We start from the raw sequence: 23886 nt of genomic DNA on the forward strand, positions 1-23886 counted from the left end.
CGAGGTTTTGAATTTCTCTGTTTAAAAACCTCAATGTGTATGTATATACGCCAAAATGACGACAGAGACCATGCGGGAGGGGGGGGGGGGATATATTGTCTCAGGAACCTGCATGGCAAACCCCCTCCTGCAAAAATTCCTGGATCCGTCCCCCCCCCCCTACTAAGAATAAATTTATTAAATGTTGGAATATTATAAATAAATTAGTAATAAAAATATGGATTTAGGTAACATATATAAATATAATTTTGATAGATTAAAGGCTCAATACCACTCTTGTTGTAACTGAATAATATGTCCCAATCTTTATTCTGGTCAACAAATTGTACTATTTTACAATATTCCAATTAATTGATGATACAAATTTCATCTTAACACACCTAATTTAAAAAATTGGAAAAATTCAACTTTAAATGATTTGAAAAGCCTGACGTAAAGCTTTTCAAATGTGACTTGGATTTAAAAATATTTTTGAACCCTCTGGACAAGTAAAATAGGATTTAATGGATAATTTACACAACAGGTAGGACACCAAAACATCTAGTACTTAGAATAAGGCTATTTTTTTTATTTTTTGGAGCTGTCAAGCCAGCAAGAGTGTTATTGTCCCTTTAAATAATACGATAAAATACCAACAAATTAGCTTTCTATAGTTTATTGTTGACACATGTTTTGTTGGACAATATTTTGGATTCACCGCATGGATTAACTCAATTTGTCAACGATCACGTGATTAGTTGTCAGGTACGGGTCTGGTATAATCAAGACAGTGTACCGGTACAAACGTGCATCGTGACGACATAATGTAAACATGTTGACTAAACTTCTAGTAAAGTTGCACAATACACGATATGTTAGCTACCGACAAATAAACGGAAAAGATTGAGGAAATTGATGGGTCATTCTATTCTTGGATGACACGTTTAGAAGATAGTATTATGTACATGTAAGTATATATTCTAGATATAAATTTGTTTAATAATAAAAACAGTTATATATAAATATATAACATGATTGTGATTTGCTTTAAAATATTAATGTAACCCAGCAAACAATACGACGTCGTTATAACGTTGAGTTAAAAACAACCATACCCTTGAGTTACAAACAACCATACCCTTAAACCCACACCACACACCACACCACACCAGACTATAGATGTAATTTAAAATAAAATAATATGAAACTAAATTTTTTTTTGTCTTTCGAAATGAAAAAAACAAAAAAAAACAAAGCTTAACGTATGTCAGATTTTATTTTTGTTCTTAACCCAAGTTTCAAGTGTATGAATTACTCTTCTTCAATACTATATTTAAAATAGTAATATTTGAAATTATTGTTAATATTGATGTTTGTTTATATAAAGAAGAGGGGGGGGGGCGGCTAAATAATTTGGCCGCAAGTACTCTTTTCACCGGGTTATTGCACTCAAGTAATTATGACGTTAGATACAACATGGTTTGATTTTAACATAGAAGTGATCATGAGACTTCTAGAATGTAGACTTTCAGAAGAAAACCATGTTATGCTCTATACAGATCCCTGGGTAAAGGGACTCCCAGTTGCGAGGATCAGGATTAGTTAACTGGACAGTCGATCTTTATTTCAACCCCAATATATGACAGATTAGCTAATTAAAAAAACGTCGGGATAGAGTTTTTCTTACATTCTTTATAACCAGTTAAAATGCATCCACATTTTCCAAGAAATGTATGGGGAAGAGGTAAAATCAATAGGGCTCATCCTCTCATTCAAGATCTTTTAATCCATAACATATTTGCCAAGTTTCATCAGAATGGGACAACAATTTCACATTTTGTGTCAAAAGCAGGGGCTATAGCTCTAAAATTTAAGGTCTGATGTGTACCAAAGTCGAGCTCATCCAAGAACTTTTAATCCTTAACACATAGTTTAAATTTCATCTCATGAATCGGACAAAAACTGTCTTGTGTGTACATACTATAGCTGGGCCATTCAACTTCTCACCCCGTCCGAAGGACCGAGCAACACTTTACTAGTCAACCATGCAAGTGCTACCACTGATAACAGAGGTAAAAATCCCAAGCATCAACTTGGCTAACATTGGGATTCAAACTCTGGACTTTCTAGTCGGGTGTCCAGTGTTCTTTTGAAAGCCAAATTTCTTACATCTCTGGTATGTAGTAAATTTTGGATTTTCATCTTTTTATACACACAAATAATTTTTAGAACATGATAGAAATAAATGAAAGTTAACATTTACACTTTAAAATTAAGCATTTCATCTGGGTATTCTGCAATCAAAAGGATGTCTGTCTGAAGGTCTTTGCTATGTTGAACCTGTTTTATTGTTGAATACAATTTTGAATTTGGCATTGTCAATTTTTGATTTTACAGCAATTTGCATGTTATCTGAATATTTGGCGATAGTTTTATAAACAACCATTGCAGTCTTTCTGTGGACAAAAGGTGATTTTTAAAAGATAGTCGTGTCTTGAGTGACAGATAACAGCATGTGCCCAGACTTGATCTGAAGGCAGTCGCTGTCATCTGTCACCATATTGTCACCCAATCGCCTATTTCTCATTTACAGGGAGCTGGAGACACATTCCTAGAATATAGCTAGTTATCTAAGTTAGGTTAACATATATAAGAGAGGGTTATAAAGAAATTGAAACGAAATAGAAGTTAACATTCTACTGTTGTTACAAATGAAATAAAATATGCCAGAAGTCTCAATCGAATGGCAGTCTCTAGCGTCTGGTTATTTCAGTTTATACTGATAGTATTTATTGCGCATGCGCTCCTGATAAGAATATGGCGTCATTGTTTGACATGACTTGTGAAATATGTCTAGCCTCGTTCTTCGAGTCCCTTGTTACAAATGACGCTGAAACGCATTATGGTGTACCAGTGGTCAAATGTTTATTTTGTCTTAAATTTGGATATCAGAAGCCCATATTTTCATCGATGTTGACTTAAATTGACAAATAATTGATGGTTTCAATGTCGATGACTTTGGATGATATTGAGTTAGAGGCTAAGAGGTTAACATCTTTCTGTAGTTACAAATGAAATGAAATAGAGGTTAACATCCTATTCTAGTTACAAATAAAATGAAATGTAATAGAGGTTAACATCCTACTCTAGTTACAAATGAAATGTAATAGAGGTTAACATCCTACTCTAGTTACAAATGAAATGAAGTAGAGGTTAACATCCTACTCTAGTTACAAATGAAATGAAATAGAGGTTAACACCTTACTGTAATTACAAAAGAAATGAAATAGAGGTTAACACCTTACTGTAATTACAAAAGAAATGAAATAGAGGTTAACACCTTACTGTAATTACAAAAGAAATGAAATAGAAGTTAACATTCTAATGTAATTACAAATAAAATGAAATAGAGGTTAACATCTTACTATAGTTACAAACCAAATGAAATAGTGCTGAATATGGCTAGTCTACTAGAAACTGTTGACTGAAAATCAAGGTTCCATGTACAAGTTGCTAGTGCACATAAAGGAATTCACAGAAGTGTAGGTGGGAAAGCCATGTCTAAGTAAAAGTCTCTCCCTCACATAGCATATGTAAAACATGTGGACATGATTTTAATGATAAAAGGATCCTTTTTGAAAGTTGTGCTTATTTAAAACTAGTGATTGTTTCCCATCAGGGCTTACACAGGCTTTCAATTTTTTCCCACCAAAATGATAGATAATTTTTATATCAAAAATGTTCATACCAGTATTTTTTTCCCCGCCAACTGGAATATTTTTAAAATGTGTGATAAAAAAGAGAACATGCATGTAACATGCAGGTACCGTAAAAATATCAGCATCTGAGTCTCTGATAGAATGATTTAAATTTTGCTTTTATTTGAAAGGGTTGCTTACAATATTATACTCTTGGATCACATTAGAGCATTTTGGCGTCGGTAATATGGAGCAAATGGTGAACTGTTTTCTCTCTAAAAAATCGTCACTATTTGACTCTTCCGTTTCTGACCAATTGTGATGATATGATTTGAATTAATAGTATCCGAGTAGATATGCTTGTATATTTTACATGCTGTATGAAGTCATGGTTCAACTATCAAAGTATTTAATTCTTTTCATAAAGAATTTGATGGCCATTCTGAATATTTCCATTGTGATTGACACTAGATGTAATGGTTAATCTAGGACATAACAATTTTAAGACTTTTTTTCCAACAGTTCCCAAAAAGCATCGCCAATACCCCAAAATGTTATCACAAAATTTAATTTTTAATTGCCAATACCCCAAAACGTTATCACCAAAATCAATTTTTAATCGCCAGTTTCATGTTTTTATCGCAAACTGCGACTTTGGCAACCGACAGCGTGAGCCCTATTTCCCATATAAATTGGGGGGTTGGGGATGGTTCAGTGGTTTAACACGTGCACGTAAAATCATAAGTGGCTTGGCTTTGATTGCCCACTTGAACATCACAAGAGTAAGGTCGCCTGTCTAACCTCGTCGGTTTTTTTCCGGTCTTCTGGTTTCCTCCCATAGTCATTATTGAAATAAAATTGAACTATATGTTAGTTCCGAAATGCTGAGTGGACATTACACCCGGCCATTTCTCTCTCCATATAAATTGTGTTCTGTTAATTGTGTATTTCTCAATTACTAAATGCCACTTAAAGATTAAAGTAATGATGTATGATTTGCATTTTTCAGAAAATATCAAATATCTCACGGATTAATCCATTTTAATATGTATTCAGATTGATTATTTAAATAACATTTAATTAAGAAAAACAAAATCAATATATCATCGCTAGATAATCTCCCAGCTTGGATTTAATTAGATTTAAAGCAGGCCCATCAATTTGCTTCACGGCAAATAAAGATGTCAACCATTTTGTTACATAGGAAACAGCATAGATCGGTGAAATTTTCAATTTATAATATCTTTGTAAAACTATTTTTGGACTGATATTCCTATTAGAGATTCAACTTCCACAATATTGTAGTTGGCAAGGAATTCTATAGTGGTAAAATAAAGGCATAGAATCTTTAAGATTTTAAACTTCCTTTAAGATTTTAAACATACATTATGCAAGAGCTAAATCTGCCTATTGCATATCTTTCTTTAGGCCTGAAATGTTATCTAAATTATTTATTAGACATTAAGTAACCTATCCAGACCATAATCAACTCTAAATTGCATCGCTAGCCTGCGATCTTCAGTGGATTATGAGTCGATTTACTGCATAACTTTCCTTCATGATTTAATGATTAAATGGATAATCGAGACTATGCTGTTTATCGTACTGACTTTAGTAATGATGTTCGAGGCTAGGCGGAAATTTCAAACTCTTAGTTCTCGGTTCATAGTGGATCAATTTGAATGAAATTTTCAGCAAATTGCCTTTACATTATCTAGTTTTTAACTATTATAGTGAGAACTGCCAACGCGTTATCGAATCTCCCATAATGTATCTTTAAATGGTAAGATGTGTAATAGTGCTATTGACTGATTCAGCAAATAACTTTGGTTTGGTTATAATAAAGATACTAAAAATTGTTTTGTAAGGTTTTTAGAAATATTCATCACACTTGAGTGGTTATAGCTGCCAGTTATTTATATGTAGCTGTATATATTAATTTTTGATACGGTCTATACATCTGATTTATACACTTAAATACGTAACACCACTTACCATGGTCAAAAACAGTTTTATACTGACCTTGGATATTCATATGTACACAGACATTCACGGTCTGTTAGGAGTTATTGCCCCTATATATACCAAACAAGATTGAGTGCGCCTCATTCAGCAATCTACACTTGAAGAGAGCACATCTTTACTGTCAACATGCTTTTGCTAGTAATTTTTGGTGCCTTTGAGAGATGCCACCAAAGACTACAAAAGGCAAGAAGGGAAAGGGTAAGATTGCCCCACCCCCTGTGTCTGAATCGGTCCAGCCAGAGCCAACACAAGATTGCCCCACCAAGAAAGCCAAGAGAAAGAAAACAGTAAGTGCCTTTACTAAAAAGGTAGAAATCGTTGAGTTCCGCATGAGAAATGAGGTCCTGTAAAGCAAATGCCTTGTTTGGTTCAAGATGCCAAGAAGAAGAGCTGTGGTGTTAATCTTGTGTAATTTTGGAACTCTACCAGATCCTCCATCCTCAATTGGTTGTCTAGGAAGCTGGAGAACTGGCGAAGCTGTTGTTTCCTCTCCTCTGTGAGCTATAGTCACAATCAGAACTGCCTGACTGCAGCTGTCCTGGCCCTTTGTGGTTGGGGTTGTGGCTGATGATAATGTAAACATACAGTAATACTGCAAACTTCAAGTAGCCATCATCCTCATCTCCTGCCATCATGAACGTTTGTGGGTTGTAGTGTTCACTCTGTAGAAGTTTGGGAAACAACCAATCCATGGTCAGTCAGTTTGTATATATTCCCTTTGGGGTTCAGTCATAGCTTAAATCGTGTTCACTCTTCATCCCGATCTTGAAAGACGTCATGACCACAAACATATCCTATCGCAACAGAGCGCATTGGTTTCTGATGATCGTATCCAAATGTATATGTACATACCAGATCATCCCAAATCCTAATCGTGGACTCAATAGGGACAATCCTATCGGAATGTATCTGATTCTTTCTAAACAGAAGACCTGATTGTGACACCTGAAAATGACCAATCATGACCGTATCGCATCCAAGCACACCAAATTGTACCAAAATGGATTGACTCGCTTCACCTCATATCCAAATGTGAAATTTCAGAGAAGTAATCAAAAATTCCACTATCAGCTAAGAATTGCCAATTATTGCGTTCATAATGTATCACATGACAGTGGAAACCTTGCATTAATTTGAATTTGACAGTTAGTAATTATTTGTTTTAAGTTATGACCTTTACCGATCTATAAATATTGTAATCAGGCATTCCAGATTCACCAGCCTTGAGAAATCAGCCATGTTGTCAATAGTTATTAATGTTTTATTTATAAAAGTAAAATAATCAAATAGACAACGGGAAGGAAGTCGTAGATCTCCATTAATGATTAGTAGCTTGCTGTTGTATTTTTTAAAGTCATACCAAATTGATCCTTGTGGAGTTACAAAATGATATTATGAAGATGAAATTCTTGGCCTTTTTTTTTTTAAATTTTATTTGTAAATCAAAAAACTGTTTAACCCTCTTAGACCCAAAGGTATTTTTACCATTCCTAAATATAGGGACTGTCATTGGAAAGGCTGGCATGCTCATCAAACTAACTTTAGATGGTCCTACTAGTGTCACAATAGTGTCACTGGGTTTAAGTGGTACAATAGTTGAATTCATGTTATTAACCCTGTCCCCCCCCCCCCCCTAAGATTCATGTGACTTACATTTCCACCTTTGTGAAAATAAATCAAGAATTGTTTAATTTCCACCTTAGTCAAAAGAACAACCATCAAGCCCATCTGTGAGACTTTTGCTGTGCTATCACATAACCATCCTGAGAGAATTAGAAAAGTTTGGATTTGTAAAAATAAATCAATACCCTGTGATGATATATTGGCTGTAATACTGGAAGAAATGAGAAATCTGGTAATTCAAGGAGAAGGAGCAAAAAATGACTCAAATTTCCTACATAAAATGGCCAAAAGTTCATCAGGATTTTCCAGCATCGTTTCCCCTTGTCAGTGGTGCAAGATGGAGGGCCTGACAAGGACAGCTGTCTAGTTGTTCAAATGGGACATCAAAACGACATCCCACACATTGGTGTGCACGTAAAAGATCCCTTGACAGTTGGAATTCGATATAAGAGTAGGTTGTAGCGCCCCTGTCCGGGTAGAATTTCCCTCATAGCACATGCCCATCTTCATTAGCCCAGTCGGAGCAAAACAACAGGATGTTAAACCCCATTTCATTTCATTCCATTCAAAATGTCCAAGAGTGATTGTTTGGTATTGTTACAGATAAAACTGAAATAAAGTGTATTTTTAGTATAGCTATAAACTAATATGTTGTTAGTGATATTCATCTGAAAATATGAGTTTATTCTTTGTCTGTGAATAACTAGATATAAAAACATGGGCAGAACAAATGAAATGGAGTTTAATCTCCTACTGTTCTCCACCGATCCGGCTAAGTAAATGGGCAATGAGGGACATTTTGCCCAAACAGTGACACTACTGCCTACTCTTATTTTGAATTCCAACTGTCAAGGGTTCCATTCCCCCCTCCCCCTTCCCCCCTCCCCCTTCCCAGTCCTCAGCAAACGATGTCATTAACTAACACTGATGTGCTTGTATACTTCAAATTAAGATTTATTCTTGATTTGAATGAAATACAATTCCTCCTGTTAATTGACAAACACCAGCTGAAAATAATTGATTTTCCCCATAGTGAAATGAGCTCCACAAGTCCTGCTGTAAAAATGATAAATTGAAACCAGTTTCCTTCAAATGGATATTAATGTCTCATTTTATATGACTGAACTGCCATAGAAATATGATAGTGCAATATGTATTACATATTAAAAATTAAAGTTTCATTCCTGATGTTATAATTTTTTTTGCAAGAAATGTTCAGAATCCAATTGAAGGGTTGTATTAGGCTTCATGAGTATTATATTTAAAGTAATTTAAAACTAAGGGTTATTTTTTTGAGGTTGTGTAACAAAAGAAGCAGTTTTATTTTCTCCTTCTATTCTTTAAATTATGTATGTTCATTGATCATAATTGGTATATTTGGTCCACGATGCTTATTTGAGCCACACTGGCTCATTGAATAAGGTGCTGGCTCACTAATCAGGTGGTCCGAGGTTTGATCGCAATGTTTGTCGAGAAAGTTGCCCAGAATTTTCCAAAGTGGTTTCTCGTAAAGACAGTGTCTAGTTGTTCGGATGGGACAAAAAACAGGTCCAAGAACCCTTGACAGTTGGAATTAGAAATAAGAGTAAGTCATAGTCCCTCTGTCTGTGCTAAATTTACCCTCATAGCATGCTGTGTGACATACACGTGTCTCAATAAATTAAATGTCACCCACCAGGGTAACGAAGACGACCATATACTGTGCATGAGGGAAATTTTGCCTGGGCAATTGCCTTTTGTCTTGTACAATGATAAAAAGTGAAGCAACATGATTATCAATTATTGGCTGTAATAAACATAGGTTGGTTATAGGGTACTGAAGATAAATAACTGATGCACACAGAACAAAGCCAAAGCAGGTATCGTGTAAAACCCGGGAGAGTGAAAATTGGCATGAGAAAGTAGCTTAGATACAGCAATGAAATGACATATAATCAACAGTCTCAGATATGAATAAGTCATGAATCATTTGTCTAAAGAAGTGGTGTGATGCCAAAGCTTTATTTGATTGCTGCAATGTCCTCTGAATAGTTCACACCATGGCTAATTAGCACTGACCACTCAAATGATACTTTACAGTAGGAGGCAAATTGTTTAATTTCTTCTATGGTTGTTTGACATTACTACATTGTTACAGTAACTATATAATTACCATACCAATTGGATTTATTCAACGTATATGTATAACACGGTGTAAATGAAAGAAAAACATGATAAAGTTTACTGATATCAATCTGGCAAACAGAATATAGCTCTGAAGGTATAACGATGTCGTAATTAATATTTTTTTCAAATGTTCATTTCACTATCTGGTGTCGCGATTTGAAACTTTGCCAGTTTAGCATGATACTTGTGTGAAAAAGCATCAGGTATATGAAAATTGGTTCCCTTTTTCCATTAGGAACCTATGTTAAATAACAGAACTATATTTATGTCACTTCATATATTAGAAACATTCTACTATAGAGAGCTTTTCAACAAACCAACTGTATATTATTAGTATAAATCATTGATTTGGTGTTGTATTTCTCATTCATTTACATGTTTTACTTATTATAATGTTTACTTAAGTTATATATTGTATATATTATGTTCGTTGTTGTTAGTTAGTTGTATTTTACGTCCGCTTCCACCGAGGTGATATCGCAGGTTAAGGTCATTTATAATGTGTCCAAAATATTTTCAAATCCTTATGCATTTGGATTGTTAAATGGACATCTGGAAGTGGTTTCATCATTTGTATTACATAAAGTTAATAAGCAAGGCTCTGAAGGTGTTTTTTTTTATCCGGGTTTCAGGTGTTTGAGAGAACATGGCAACGTGTTCCATAGGTGTGATCCACAGAATTTAATACTATTTTTTAACAACACTATAAGGTTAGGTCGTTTATTGATGTTAGAGTAAGGGGTGGAATTATGTAATAATGTAATAGTGTTTCAACAAGGTAGTTTGGGCATAGCTGGTCTATAATTTTGGGTAAGAAAATGTATTTATTTAACAGTTGCCATTTTCCACATTCAGACAGAACATTGATTTTGATATTATTAGCTGACTTGGAAAGTTTGTCATTGTGTCGAACATCAAGTATAAGTTAAAGAGCTGAGTTTTGCTGATGTTGAAGTACATGTAAGTCTGAGAACTGTAATCAAAATATGGTTGAATATTTGATTTGTAAAACATAGTCTGGTATTTAACAGGTAGAAGTTGCTTTGATTTGCGAAGTTGAAATAATTTTTGGTTAAAAATTTTTGAAACATAATTAACATGTTCATTCTACTGAAGATGGTTATCCACAATTATGCCTAGTAGTTTGAAGTTTGAGACATTTTCTATAAAAGAATATGTTTCCCTTTTCCGTTCAGTAATAATTACCATACATTCATGTCCCACTGCATTGGTTTGCAAATACCTTTGACTGCATCTGTCTAATGGTTAATTCATATGACTTTTTCATATACATTTTGCTTTTCCGTGTATTATGTGTGTGTGTGTGAGGGGGGGGGGGTCACACTGTACCAGTAGATTTCCAAAACAATAGTCTTCTAAGAAAATGTTCTTGAATAAGTTGTCCACCACATTGAACATTTAAAGGTCCTAAAGCCATGTCGGCAGTTCTTTTATACAATCTAACAGTATTCAAAGTGGATCAATATATTTGGCTAGAAGAGAAGTTATAGTACAGGAACAGTGTAGAGAGAATATAGGACTGTTGTAGTAACTTACAACTGACTAGCAAAATCTGTCAGTGATAGTCACGTTCACTTATTAATTTCACCAAACAAACGAATGACGTCTGTGTGTGTGACAGGACTGTCAATAGGTGACATGTTTTTAAATGACAATGGTGACAATGACAAATTGGAGTATTTCATGTTCATTAAGGGGTGAGTATATAATTATTGCTTTCAGTACTGGATAATTAGCTGGTTGCTTTACCGGCTAATATTACGGTTAAATTTAAGTTTAACCAAGAGTTTTAAGTTTTAAGTTCTATCCAGAAGACAAAGTTAAAATGTACATGACACAATGACATGCTCTCTATATTGTTGTTGTAGTGATGTTTTCTTCAAGGTAGAATTTATTGTTTTTTACATTTTTGCAAAATTGGACATCGAAGTAGCAATTAAAATTTGTTCAGTATCAAATCATGGAATCATTTCCCTGTTTATCTTCCAATTTATGAAATTTCTTATCAGGGGGATTTTCATTGAATTATAAGGAAGAACCTTAATTTTTTCCGATAAATTTGCATTTCATACACGTCTTGCGAAGACCTGTTATTTATGCAAGTCCAGGTGTCTGTTCTGGGTTTTAGGGGGTTAGGTGGTTGAATGGTTAACACGTTGGATAATAAGGTCTGTCACTGAGTCAAGTGGCATGGTTTCTATTCATAGCTTGTAGGTGACAAAGAGTAGGGTCGTCTGTCCAACCTGGTGGGTTTTTTCCAGGTCCTCCAGTTTCCTCCCACGGCTAAAGACCCGGCCCTACCCACAAGCAAAATATTGAAATAAAATTGAACCATATGTTAGTACCAAAATGACCTAGTTTGTGTCGAGTGCATGTTAAACCTTTTTTCTCTCTCTCTTTCTGTTCTGGGTTTGTGATGTCCAAAAGGGTAGGGTTGTGTGTAACCTTGTGGCTTTTAGTAGATAACAGGGGACTATTAAATTGTCTGTATGTTGGGGCCACTGATTGTACGACCTACAGGTTTTATAGCAAGAACCGTAAATAACAACTGTTGACCACGATCCTCATTAAATTGAAATCCGTCTTAAATGTCAATCATGTTTTAAGAAACAATAGTTGGAAACCAATAGGCTACAGCTTTGTTCCTATGGGAATATATATGTAAAGGTAAATAATTCAGATAGTAAACTCCTGGTAAAAAAAAGCATTTTTTTTGTAAATTTTCAGGCAAAAAATCTGTGTTAGGCAACGTCAACTTGATTTTCTTTTTTCAGGAAAAAGACATATAAACACCAAAAGTACCTGTTCAAAAACTTTTACTTTCAAATTTTTATGTTTATGATTAAAGGACAATATTGGTGCCAGTCATTATCACATATGTGATAGAGCTGGTTAAACACATTCCAAATATAATTTTAACACAGAGATCATTGCTACGATAGCTGAGTAATACAGGTTTCCTGAATTGGAAGTGACGAACGCCAAAGGAAAACACGAGTCACCCCTCTATATAACTGACTGATGTGACGAGTGATAACAGATACACGACCAAATTTCTGCTCACTAATAATTCCTTCGAAGACCAAAAGTTGTTATATGGGACTGTAAGAGCATATCTGACAATTCAATAAAGTAATTAAATGTCATTAGATAAGAGAACACGAGAAAAATAGAAATAGTCCGTACATTCCCTTGTTTATAATATATTCATTCTATACCTTATAAAAACATGGCAATCCACAGACTTTTTCTATTTTTCTTTTGTGTTCTCTTCTCTAGTGGCAGTCAATTCTTTTTATGAATTGTCAGATATCCTCTCACAGTCTCACACAACAACTTTTGGTCTTGGAAGGAATTATTAGTGAGCAGAAATTCGCCCATGTATCTGTTATCACCCGTCACTTATCAGTCAGTTATATAGAGGGATGACTCGTGTTTTCCTTTGGCGTTTCAGGAAACCTGTATTACTCATGTAGCAATGATCTCTGTGTCAAAATTATATTGGGAACGTGTTTTATTAGTTCTATCACATATGTGATAATTATTGACACCTGAATAACTGAAAATTAAATTGATTTGGCTTTAAGGCAGTGTTTTTTATGTCTTTATCAAAATTAGAATAGCAAACAGAATGCTAATGTTGCGAAATTGTCATTTGATAATGGCGGTCAAATGAATGACAAAATTATGAAGTTAAAAGTGAAATGAAAATATGCCAATAATAAACCTAAATGAGTATTGGGCGTGAAATTGCCAAACATATGGTCACAATAATTCTGAATATTAATATGAATCCGGTTGAAATTGAAAAATGTTAAGTACAGATAGAGCCGAAAGAGATAATACAATGACAATAATAGAAATAAAATGGGACAAATTTTAGCAGATTAAAATTCAAAATATACATTATATAAAACTCCAAATGACATTGTAAAAAGAAAAATAAACATACATGTACATCTGACTAAATATTTTATAACACAAAGTATGATATTGTAAAATAGCAAATCCATGAACATCTAGAGAAGGGGTCGCTTACCGTTTTAGCTACAAAACTTAACTCAGGAGGGTCCGGGAACCACAACCTGAAAAACAAGCAAAAATCACTAGGTAACAATCATAATTTATTAATGGAACATCTGATGTAATGTAATATCAGGGTTAAATGAAAAGGCTGACATTAATATTATTGACTCAATAAGAAGAAAATTAAAACAGGACAGGGCAGTGTCTAACCGGTCACAATACATCGCCATTGGGAAAGGGGTAGTAAACCACACAGAGTTGAAGGGCTGCTTGTGACCTGATGTGGCATATAGAAAAAAGTGATGGTGTAGGGGCGGTGATGGTTTCATGAGTAAGCAATATGATTATAAAGTAGCTTTTTTCAAAATATCATACACTATAGGCAGTATTCATCTTTATCCACACTTGGGGATGTTGATTCTATATATTATATGATTCCTAATGCAATACCACCAATATTGCATTTTGTTTTATGTGCAACTAAATAGGTATTTATAATATTATTCAATGTTAATGCAATCTAAGAGAAATATTAGCTTTTATTTTAGTATGTTGATGAATAATGTATTAATAAAGATAAAGTAATGATATTATTGGTGTAAACTAGAATGATGGGTTTATGTAAATAAGAAAATGTTATGGGTTTTTATTCAGGTCTAAATGACATCGAGCAATGAAGTGAGCACCAAAGGTGTGTGTTTGTAGTCCCCCCAAGACAATTTTGAATTTCTATCTCCGTTTAGTGCAGTCTAATTGGGAAGCAGAAATTTATTTGTGGTGGCCTAACAAGGAGGGAGTGCCGTAGCCTCTTACCGGTTCAAACTATGGATACTCATGAAGAAAGAAAACTTAACCTTACTCATGACTTACTGCCTTGGTTTAGATAATAGATTCATTTTACAAGTGCCATGGTATCATTATACAAATACCATGTAATCATTATATAAACCCAATGATATCTTTTAGCCGAAAGGTTTAATAAACATGTGGTATTGTAGCCTGATCAGTGTTTTCATTTCTTATCATATTTATAACCTAGTTTAAGACTTATATATCTGTTTATGTAAGAAAACCTGAAAACTGTATTCAACCCATAATCTTACCAGGATCAGTCCTGGTTAATACAGTGGCATAATTAGAATTCATGCCACTGGGGACTGCACTTCTTCAATTTGCTGGCCCTGTCCATAATATACATCCAACATACTTAAACTGCTAAACAAAAACAGGGGTTTTCATTGAAAAATGAAATTAGGATTGAACATAATTAAAGCTTTCCAAACTATATGTGCGTATATATAGTCCTTTAAATAAATTGTCATCTACCATATAATTAGATACAAACTTTTAATTAAAAAATCTAATTATTTTCTTCATTTTAAGTATCTTTATGATCTATTATAATGTAAATAAATATTATAATGTAAATAAATATCATATCTATCATCTTTTGTAATGCTCATGTGGACCGCATAGTTATTATATGTAGTCCATAAATAGTATAAAAATCTAATTAAGCAAATGTTAATAAAAATTCATATAAAAATGAGCTAGCTTGTATGGAAAAGATTTTGAATTATTAATACTTAAATAAACTAATAAGGATGGCAGCATTAATTCAGTAGAAACCAATGTAAACTTATTTGATATCTTTATAATTTAACATCCCCCTCTTCATTAGTCAATTGGAGCAGAACAGTAGGACGTTCGTTAAACCCCATTTCATTTATAATTTAATATTTGTGATTTATTAAATATTAACCCTTTAAACCCAGTTTGTATAATTCAAATATTCCTATATTTTGATAGAGGTGTATGATATTTTTAACATGCATTGTCTTATGATGGATGGCTTTACAAATACACTTGAGTGCCATAGCCATGGTGGCTCAGTAAGTAAGACACGCACTTGCTAACCAGAAGGTCCACGATACAATCTAGGTATTAGCCAGCCTAGTTTCATCCTGTCAGTGGTATATGATAAGAGGGCCAGGCAAGAAAAAGTGTCTAATCATATGGATGGGTTGAAAAACTGTCAGTCCTGTGTCTACTGTGTCTACATTAGCGGCACATAAAAGAACCCTTAAATGTAATTCGATGGAGAATAGACAGGAAACAGTGCTGTATGCACAAAATTCTCCTTAAGGCATATTAAGCATGGTATATGTGGTCTAAACCCTTGGTTATATTTAGGTTACCATCTTTGTTGTGTGCCTTCATGTAGAAGGTGAGGTGTACCATCTTGATTGATTGATCCATGATGTAAACTGATTATATATGCATTAGCTTAGTTGGTGCAGAAAAGTAGGATGTTAAACCCCATTCCATTTTATAAATACATTTCTATATTAGATAGCTCATGATATTTGTAATAACATATGAGAGTAAAATTATGGGAAGGGTTATACATTTCCCAGTTGAATTAAACAATATATCCATAATGTCTAGGAGCTTTGGGATCAAAGGGTTACGAATGATATCTAATCAAGCTATCACATTTTAGAACAGGATATTATTTTATTGATTTTTAATAATTTTCTCGTAGAAGAAATTTCTATTATAACATTTCATTCATTTCCTCTTGAAACTATCCAACCGTATAATAATATGTAAGAGAATTTTCAGCGATTTATTGTAGAGTCTTCAAGCTAGTTCATGATTCAAAGTATATTCCCAACTAAACAATATTGGCATATTGGTCTGATGTTCATCATTCAAAGGTTTATTGGTCCAATAATATAATACATGATATAAGACTTATATTTTTCAAGAGTAAAACACTCTAAAATAAAATGCCAAATATAGAGACATTTTACCAAAACATCCAAATTGGACTAACACTGTAGTAACCCAAGTATTGTGAAAAGTAGATACTGTAGGAATGTTCCCATATTGGGGAAAATACAGTATGAATTTGTAGTTGTGTAGCTCTTCCAAAACACCCTTTAAACATATTCCGTAGTCACGAATATTGATTACACTAGTTGGATTTACCTCTTTATAATTGGTTACACTTGTAAAAGAGTTACACCTTTTAAAAGAAAAATAGCTGCGGCGTTCATTTGGTTGTATGGCTTAATATCTGATTCCGCTGTAGGTGATGTTGCAGACAAATGTGTCTAAGGAAACTTGCCTAAAGAGCCAGTTGTGATTGAGAGACTATATATAGTTCTTTATAGGGTAGGAATTTGAGGGTGCGAAAGAAAATTTGTTGCCTCCATCCCGTTAATTAACTGCGCTATCATGTCTTTTGAGATACAGTGTCTGATGAACTATTCAGGTACATGACTGTGGTGTAAATATTACAATACTTATAGTTTACCCTAATTGCACCCATGTTTAGCAGTGTACCAGGTTACATTATATTACCTATATCTAAGTGAAACCCACACAGCCATCTTTGATTATATTGTGTAAGAACTGATAAACACAGCTTTAAAAGCGTAATTATTAAATATTGCTGTTCATGAATTCCTAGATTTTTCTATCTTGAATGTCTACCTTGACCTGGATTTCTCCAGTTTAAATCTTATCAGCTTATATCAACGTTGGGAGATAATCTCCATTATCTTCTAAATAATATAAATAATACTTTAGCCTTTGAGAGAGCTTAATTATTACTCTGTTCAAACTAGGTCATTTCTGTACTAACATGGAATATTTTATTTCAATAATAAACATTATGTTTACAATGATTTTTGTGTTACAGTCCTTGTCCTATTGTATATTCAAACAGAAATATTAGGCTATAGCTACAGACAATCTCCGGGCCAAGGCATTTGCCTCTGTTGCTCTCATCATGATCTGTCGCTGCTCCTACCCCGGAGATCTTTAAAAAATGGATGGCCGCAAACACGTACATTTTCCAGCCCAAAAAATTGTTCTCAAGCAAACTCTGAACAATGAACATTGGGCCATTGAGCAAGTCAGTACAAAATATATGGTAGATAGATGGTAGATATGAGACTGGGTGCAAGGTGCCACGTCCCCAAATCAATACTCCACATGATGATCCCCGACTGCTGTCTATTACAAACAATAGGTATTTTTAGAACTATGGTCGACAATTTTTTTTTTCAAGGGGGGGGGGGCAAATCATTTTTTCGGAGAGGCACTGCCACCCCTACCCTTGCCCCCGACTGGCTACAGGCTATGGGCCTGGTGTCTTTAAAAGGTGGATTAAGAGGTTAGGCAATAACACACTTTATGATCTACAATGATAGCACATCAATAATCTACAACGATAACACATCTAATGATCTACAATAATAACAAACCTTATAATGATAACTCACCTTATAATAATAACACACCATTTGATCTACAACAATAACTCACCTTAAGATCTACGATGATAATACATCTTTTGATTTGTACTACACGATCTACAACGATGACACACCTTATAATGATCTACAATACAAACATTAGACTACTCAAAATATATAGTATCCATGTATTACTGTTTTATTCATGACTACCGGTATACATTATCTATCTCATTCCCTGTTAGCATGCAAATACAAGTTTGGATCCAAATATTTCATGCAAAATTTTAGAATATCAAAAAATGAACAAACTGTTTGAAGTACTATTGGTAATAAAGTTGTCTTCAAGGCTGACCTTTCTCGTCTTTTGTTTATTCATGAATAATATCAGCTGTTTACATATAACCAATTAATCTGTTGGTAAATTATACACTTCAATAAACAATACCAATCAAATACAGGTAAATAGTAAACAAATGTAATAAATAGAGCAGGTAGATATAATAAATGTATATATATTGTAATTTTGAATTAAAACCTTTTTGGTTATTTGTGAGATATAAAGTCACAGGTGTGGTATATTAGTCAATATACCATGTTTTGAATAAGTCACATGTCGTTATACCACAGCAAAAACATGGTATATAAGATCAATATATCGTATATCTTATTTATTAGTTTAACTTTATCCTGGTGTATACGACCCTTAGTTACTGTAAGTAAAAGTTTATGTTGATATCATTAAAATTAGTCTGTCAATTGTCGACAGAACCAGTGTTCTTGTCCAGGTGTGGCATGCATACAATAATGTGCACTGATGTGCCAACATAGTAATGCATGCAACAGCTTAGAAATGCAAAATGCAACATAATGTTTTAGCTGTGTGAATTCCCAATTAAAAAATAACTGATATCAGGTGTTCAATGAAACGTAGGTCTTATCATACTCTGACTGATGCAAATCACAAATCTCTTAGCTAATTGGACATATTAAGAATTTATGAAATCAAAACTTATAGTTTTAACATGGATGGCACAAAGAGAATAGAGAACAACCTGGAAAATAACTGGGATGTGCAAAAAGTGACATTAAGTAGATTTTGGGTCAATTTCTGTCCATAAGCATCACAATCTTACCTGAAATCTAACTCAATTATACATTGGACATCCAGCACAGTTACCATTAGTACAAGTTAAACAGATTCCAAACCCTGACTAGATTTGTTACTGAGACTAGTGAGAAGTAAACTTTTTAAGAAACAAGTTTAATATGTGAATCAGAGTCTCACTCAACATTAAGGGCCTTAAAATGTCCGACAAGAAAAATTTTGAAATCCTATCACTGATTATGGCTAATATCCCAATTTGTGTTTTTAATCCGATTGACTTTAAATTTATACACAGTGTTTAAGTTCATGGGATGAAGACGCCTATTGATTTTCAACAATTTCCGATAATTACTCCCAGAGTTATGGACCTTGACTCTTTGAAAAAATCTGATTGACTATAAATTTATACACAGTGTTTGAGATTATTAGACGAAAAAGCCTATTGATTTTCAACAATTTCCACAAATTACTGCTTCAGTTATGGTCCGCGATCTCTTTGAAGATAATGGGTTGTTACTCTTAATCAAATTTTATTTTTTTGTAAATGTTTTCATTACCGACAAAAGAAAAAATATGCGACAAAAACGTTGACTGCTTGGACGACTGAGCTGCTGTGGGATATATGTTTCGTTGCCTGGCAATCCATTGTTATGATTTCTGGAACCTTGTTTAGGGAAAGGAACACATAAATTATTTATGTTCTACTTGAGGTGCAATTACCTCTCTTAGCTCTCTTTGGGATAATCACTTATTAATGTGATTAATGTTAAATAATCTCTGTGGAATTACAATGATATAAAAACAACTGTTACCGCATTACTAATATCAAAGTCGATGAAATCCAGTGCTATTAATGTTTATGTCTTTCTGTGAATTATTGTTCTTCAATGTGATTATAATGAAAGTTTGTGATATGGAATATTTCATCAGCTAAAACCATTAGTATGAAAGTCATACCTAATATATTGTCTCTGTTATTAAGACTATGACATTTCTATCAACCAGATAATAGTTATTGTAAAGTGATGCAGTCTTCTCGTCTAACATGTCAAATAAAGTATTGAGCCATAATTTAAGAAGCTATCATTCCACAACCACTCAGATTAAATGTCTTTGTGTTGTTACCTCAACACTTAATATCTGTGGTGTTCATTATAATGTGGGTTTTTTGTGTTTAGTGAAGTCATCCTGCTCTTTCTATGTAAGTCATCAGATGTGTTAAATACAAAAATACAATAAATATTGGTTGCTGCTGGTATAAACATTTCTAAAGTACATTAGTTAAGTGGTATAAGGTGTTGTAGCATACCCTGTACTTCCACCTTCTCCATTAAGCCAAGTATTATCTTTTGAAATCAGCTGTCTTATAATGAAAAAGGTCAGATCATGGATAGAGGAGAGTTACTCTGTGTAACTTACACAGCAGTTAATGGATATTATAAGATACAATCGATGCAATGAATATTGGCATGCCATAAATTTTTTTTTCTTTTCACATTTATAGGGCCCCCATTCATTAGATATGATATTTTTATCTTTATTTTTCAGAGTGTAGCTAGAAGATCCTCGATGTATTCAATGTCGGTGTTATCTTGCATATTGTATATGATTGCAAATGTTACTGCTATGCTTCTCTATTGGCTCTTCCAACAATCTCGTGAAAAACGAACTCGAAGAGACCCAGTTCAGTGCAGCTCAACAATAGATTCTGATTTCCCAGAAGTTCGGCAACCATTTCGATACAGAAATCCACCGTCTTTGTGGGCCATATTGGGAATTGGCTCCAAAAATTTCCATACTTTTTTCGCTTTTGAGGATCATTTTAGCTCTTTCGAGGAAGTCAGTAAAGCATGCAAACGAGCTGGCTTAGAGAAATGTGGTTTAATTTTCGGAATTGACTTTAGTGCTTCTAATGAGTGGCAGGGTCGTAAATCATTTGGGGGTCAAAACCTACACAGAATAGTTCCATCCAGGATTTATAATCCTTACCAAAAAGTTATTTCTATCATGGGTAAGACATTGGAACCATTTGATGAAGATAATTTGATTCCAGCATACGGTTTTGGGGATAGTGTGACAATGGGGGATGACATATTCCCATTGATACCAGATGGATCTTATTGCGTGGGTTTTAGTGAAGTATTAGAAAAATATAGTGATATCGCTACAAAAATAACCTTGGGCGGACCAACAAATTTCGCTCCATTAATTTACAAAGCCATAGAAATTGTGAAAAATTTAAAACGATATCATATCTTAGTGATAGTGGCAGACGGACAAGTGAATGAAGAGCAGCAGACAATTGAAGCCATTGTTGAAGCTTCACAATATCCGCTTAGTATTATTGTTGTTGGTGTTGGTGATGGCCCGTGGGATATTATGGAAGATTTTGATAATTGTTTACCTCAGCGTAAATTTGATAATTTTCAATTTGTTAATTTTCATGGTGTGACCACAAAGTGTAGAAATCCAGAAACAAGTTTTGCATTACATGCATTGATGGAAGTCCCTGATCAGTATAAAACCATGAAAAGTTTAGGTTTGGTTAATCCAGAAACAGAGATAAAAGTAATGCCAGAGAAGTACAATGAAAAACTAATCAGTTAGGATATGTTTGAGTGTGCCAAATTTTAAATCTGTTTGCTCAAAAAGTGTCATAGATTGTGATGAAATTCACTCTAATACGATGTTATGCTGCATGTACATCCAAACGGTATTATTTTTGGAGGAATGCTGTGAGTATTGGCAGCCATTTGCATTATTTATTGATTCCTAGGTTGCAGTGAAATGCACACTTGTGTCACAATTTTGCTCTTTGAATTGAACCATTGTGCCTTAATCTGAATTGTTTCATTTGTTATATACATTTGTAAATCCAATTTACATGCATATTAATTCTTATTGTTGATACATGTTAGCTTCATTTAAGGCTTACAATTTGTTGTAGATCTGTGTTTGGGTTGTCAACTAGTCTTTTATATGCTCAAATTATATAATATTTGCTTTTCAGTTTGATTTGAACATGTCTTACTCTCACATCAAATTTTTGTATGACCAGAATAAAACGTGGAAAAATTGTTGCCATTTCTAAAGGAATTATAAACTTAGATTGCCATTTTAAAATTTATTTTAGTAGTCTTATATTGTAAGAGACTCAATTAAACAAAATGCCTCAAACAAGCAAGCATCTTCCACTTCCGTCTTGCCCATTTTACTCTTTAATTATTTTTTAATGTCTTACACCATCAGTAATTTAAATATAATGATAATTGTTTTGTGTGATTTTCACAGTTCCCAAGACAGTTTTAAACTTGTCTACTAGTAGCATAATGATGATAAAGTGAATGTGACGCATTATCATTGAGAAATGGACATAAAAGTTTCAGCAATTTTAAGAAAGTGTCTGAACCAAATAAATTGAAGCAATTTAGCTCAGAAAATCAATATTTTTTGTAGGAAATCTGATTATTTAAATTCAAAGATGTTCTACGGTCATTGTTGCCAATTGCAGATTGGCATATCTTGACTTTTGTAATTGGCATATCTAGGTTATTTATAGACATGTAGCTAGGGTAGGAAGAAAATGGTTATTATGGGATTTATCAAAGCTATAACACATTTTACTATAAAAATTTCCATTTAAAACCAGACAAGTCATTTTGAAGAAGACTCATTGAAGAATCTTATAAATGGAGAGATTTCAAATCAACATATGAATGGCAAGCTAATCACGGTTTTTATACGCCCACATTTTCATGTGGACGAATATTGTCGTCGCCTCTGTCCGTCCACAATTTGTTTGTAGACACTCTACAGGTCACAATTCTTATCCGATTTTGACGAAACTTGAAATATAGGTTTATCTTCCGGTTCCTTTCGATATTGGCATATACCGGATCGAAACTTCATGGATTATGGCCCCTGATTGTACGAAAAATCACATTTTTAGCTTCTTGACATGCTAGAGGTCACAATTTTCATCCGATTTTGATGAAACTTGAAATGCATGTTTATAACCCAAAGATCTTGTTTTCTTTCGCTATATGCGCATATCGGATTGTAATTTCCTGAATTATGACCCCTGATTGGATGAAAAATTGCGTTTTTAGCTTGTAATCCCTCTATTATCCAATTTTAAAAAAAAATTCGAATATATCACCATTACACCGTAAGGATGATTGAGTTCGAATTTCTTAAAAACCAGGGATCACGTGGCTAAGTGGGTAAGACGCTGGCTCGCTAGCCTGGAGGTCGGGTGTTCGATCCCTGCATTGGCCGAGAAAGTTCATCCCGATTTTCTGGCGTGGTTTCCCCTTGTCAGTGATGCAGGACGGAGAGCCTGACAAGGACAGCTGTCTAGTTGTTCGGATGGGACAAAAAAACCGAGGTCCTGTGTACAAATTGGCGTACACATAAAAGATCCCTTGGCAATTGGAATTCGATATAAGAGTAGGCCATAGCGTTGCTGCCCGGGCAAAATTTCCCTCATAGCACAATGTATGGTGTATGCCCGTCTTCATTAGCCCAGTTTAGGAGCAAAACAGTAGGATGTTAAACCCCATTTCATTTCATTTCTTAAAAAACGACCAAAACTGCCAGACAAAATTTTCCGCCCCTTGTACGCAAATAGTGTGAAAATATGGTTGTTGATCAGAAGAGGTCACAATTTTGATTCGATTTTGATGAAACTTGAAATACTTGTTTATAACCCAAAGATCTTTGTGCATATCGGATCGTAACTTCCTGAATTATGGCCCTTGATTGTATGAAAAATCATGTTTTTAGCTTGTGATCTTCAAGAGGTCACAATTTAAAAAGATGTTTCAATATATCACCGTTACACCATAATGATTGCTGAGTTTCAAGTTCGTGAAGATCGGACCAAAACTGCTGGACAAAATGGCCGCCCCTCGTATGCAAATAGTGTAATATATGGTATATCAAGGTTGTTGACCCTCCAGAGGTCACAATT

General features: G+C 34.0%; 1 protein-coding gene across 2 annotated transcripts; it reads left to right on the plus strand.

The window, feature by feature from the left end:
• Window positions 1-842: 842 nt before the first annotated feature.
• Window positions 843-22017, plus strand: LOC126824273 (uncharacterized). Of its 2 annotated transcripts, none has more exons than XM_050553469.2 (2): window positions 843-946; window positions 20463-22017. In XM_050553469.2, exon 2 carries the CDS (start codon window positions 20484-20486, stop codon window positions 21519-21521), a length of 1038 nt encoding a protein of 345 aa, XP_050409426.2. In that variant the 5' UTR covers window positions 843-946; window positions 20463-20483; the 3' UTR covers window positions 21522-22017. The 2 variants fall into 2 exon arrangements, with proteins under 2 accessions (XP_050409426.2, XP_050409427.2); XM_050553470.2 differs by lacking the exon at window positions 843-946 and adding an exon at window positions 11126-11209.
• Window positions 22018-23886: the final 1869 nt, after the last annotated feature.

Source organism: Patella vulgata, chromosome 6 (assembly GCF_932274485.2).
Source record: "Patella vulgata chromosome 6, xgPatVulg1.2, whole genome shotgun sequence".
NCBI lineage: Eukaryota > Metazoa > Mollusca > Gastropoda > Patellidae > Patella > Patella vulgata.

Bases quoted from the DNA above. Each gene is read 5' to 3' on its own strand.
- LOC126824273 (XM_050553469.2), top strand. From the start codon at position 20,484: ATGTATTCAATGTCGGTGTTATCTTGCATATTGTATATGATTGCAAAT.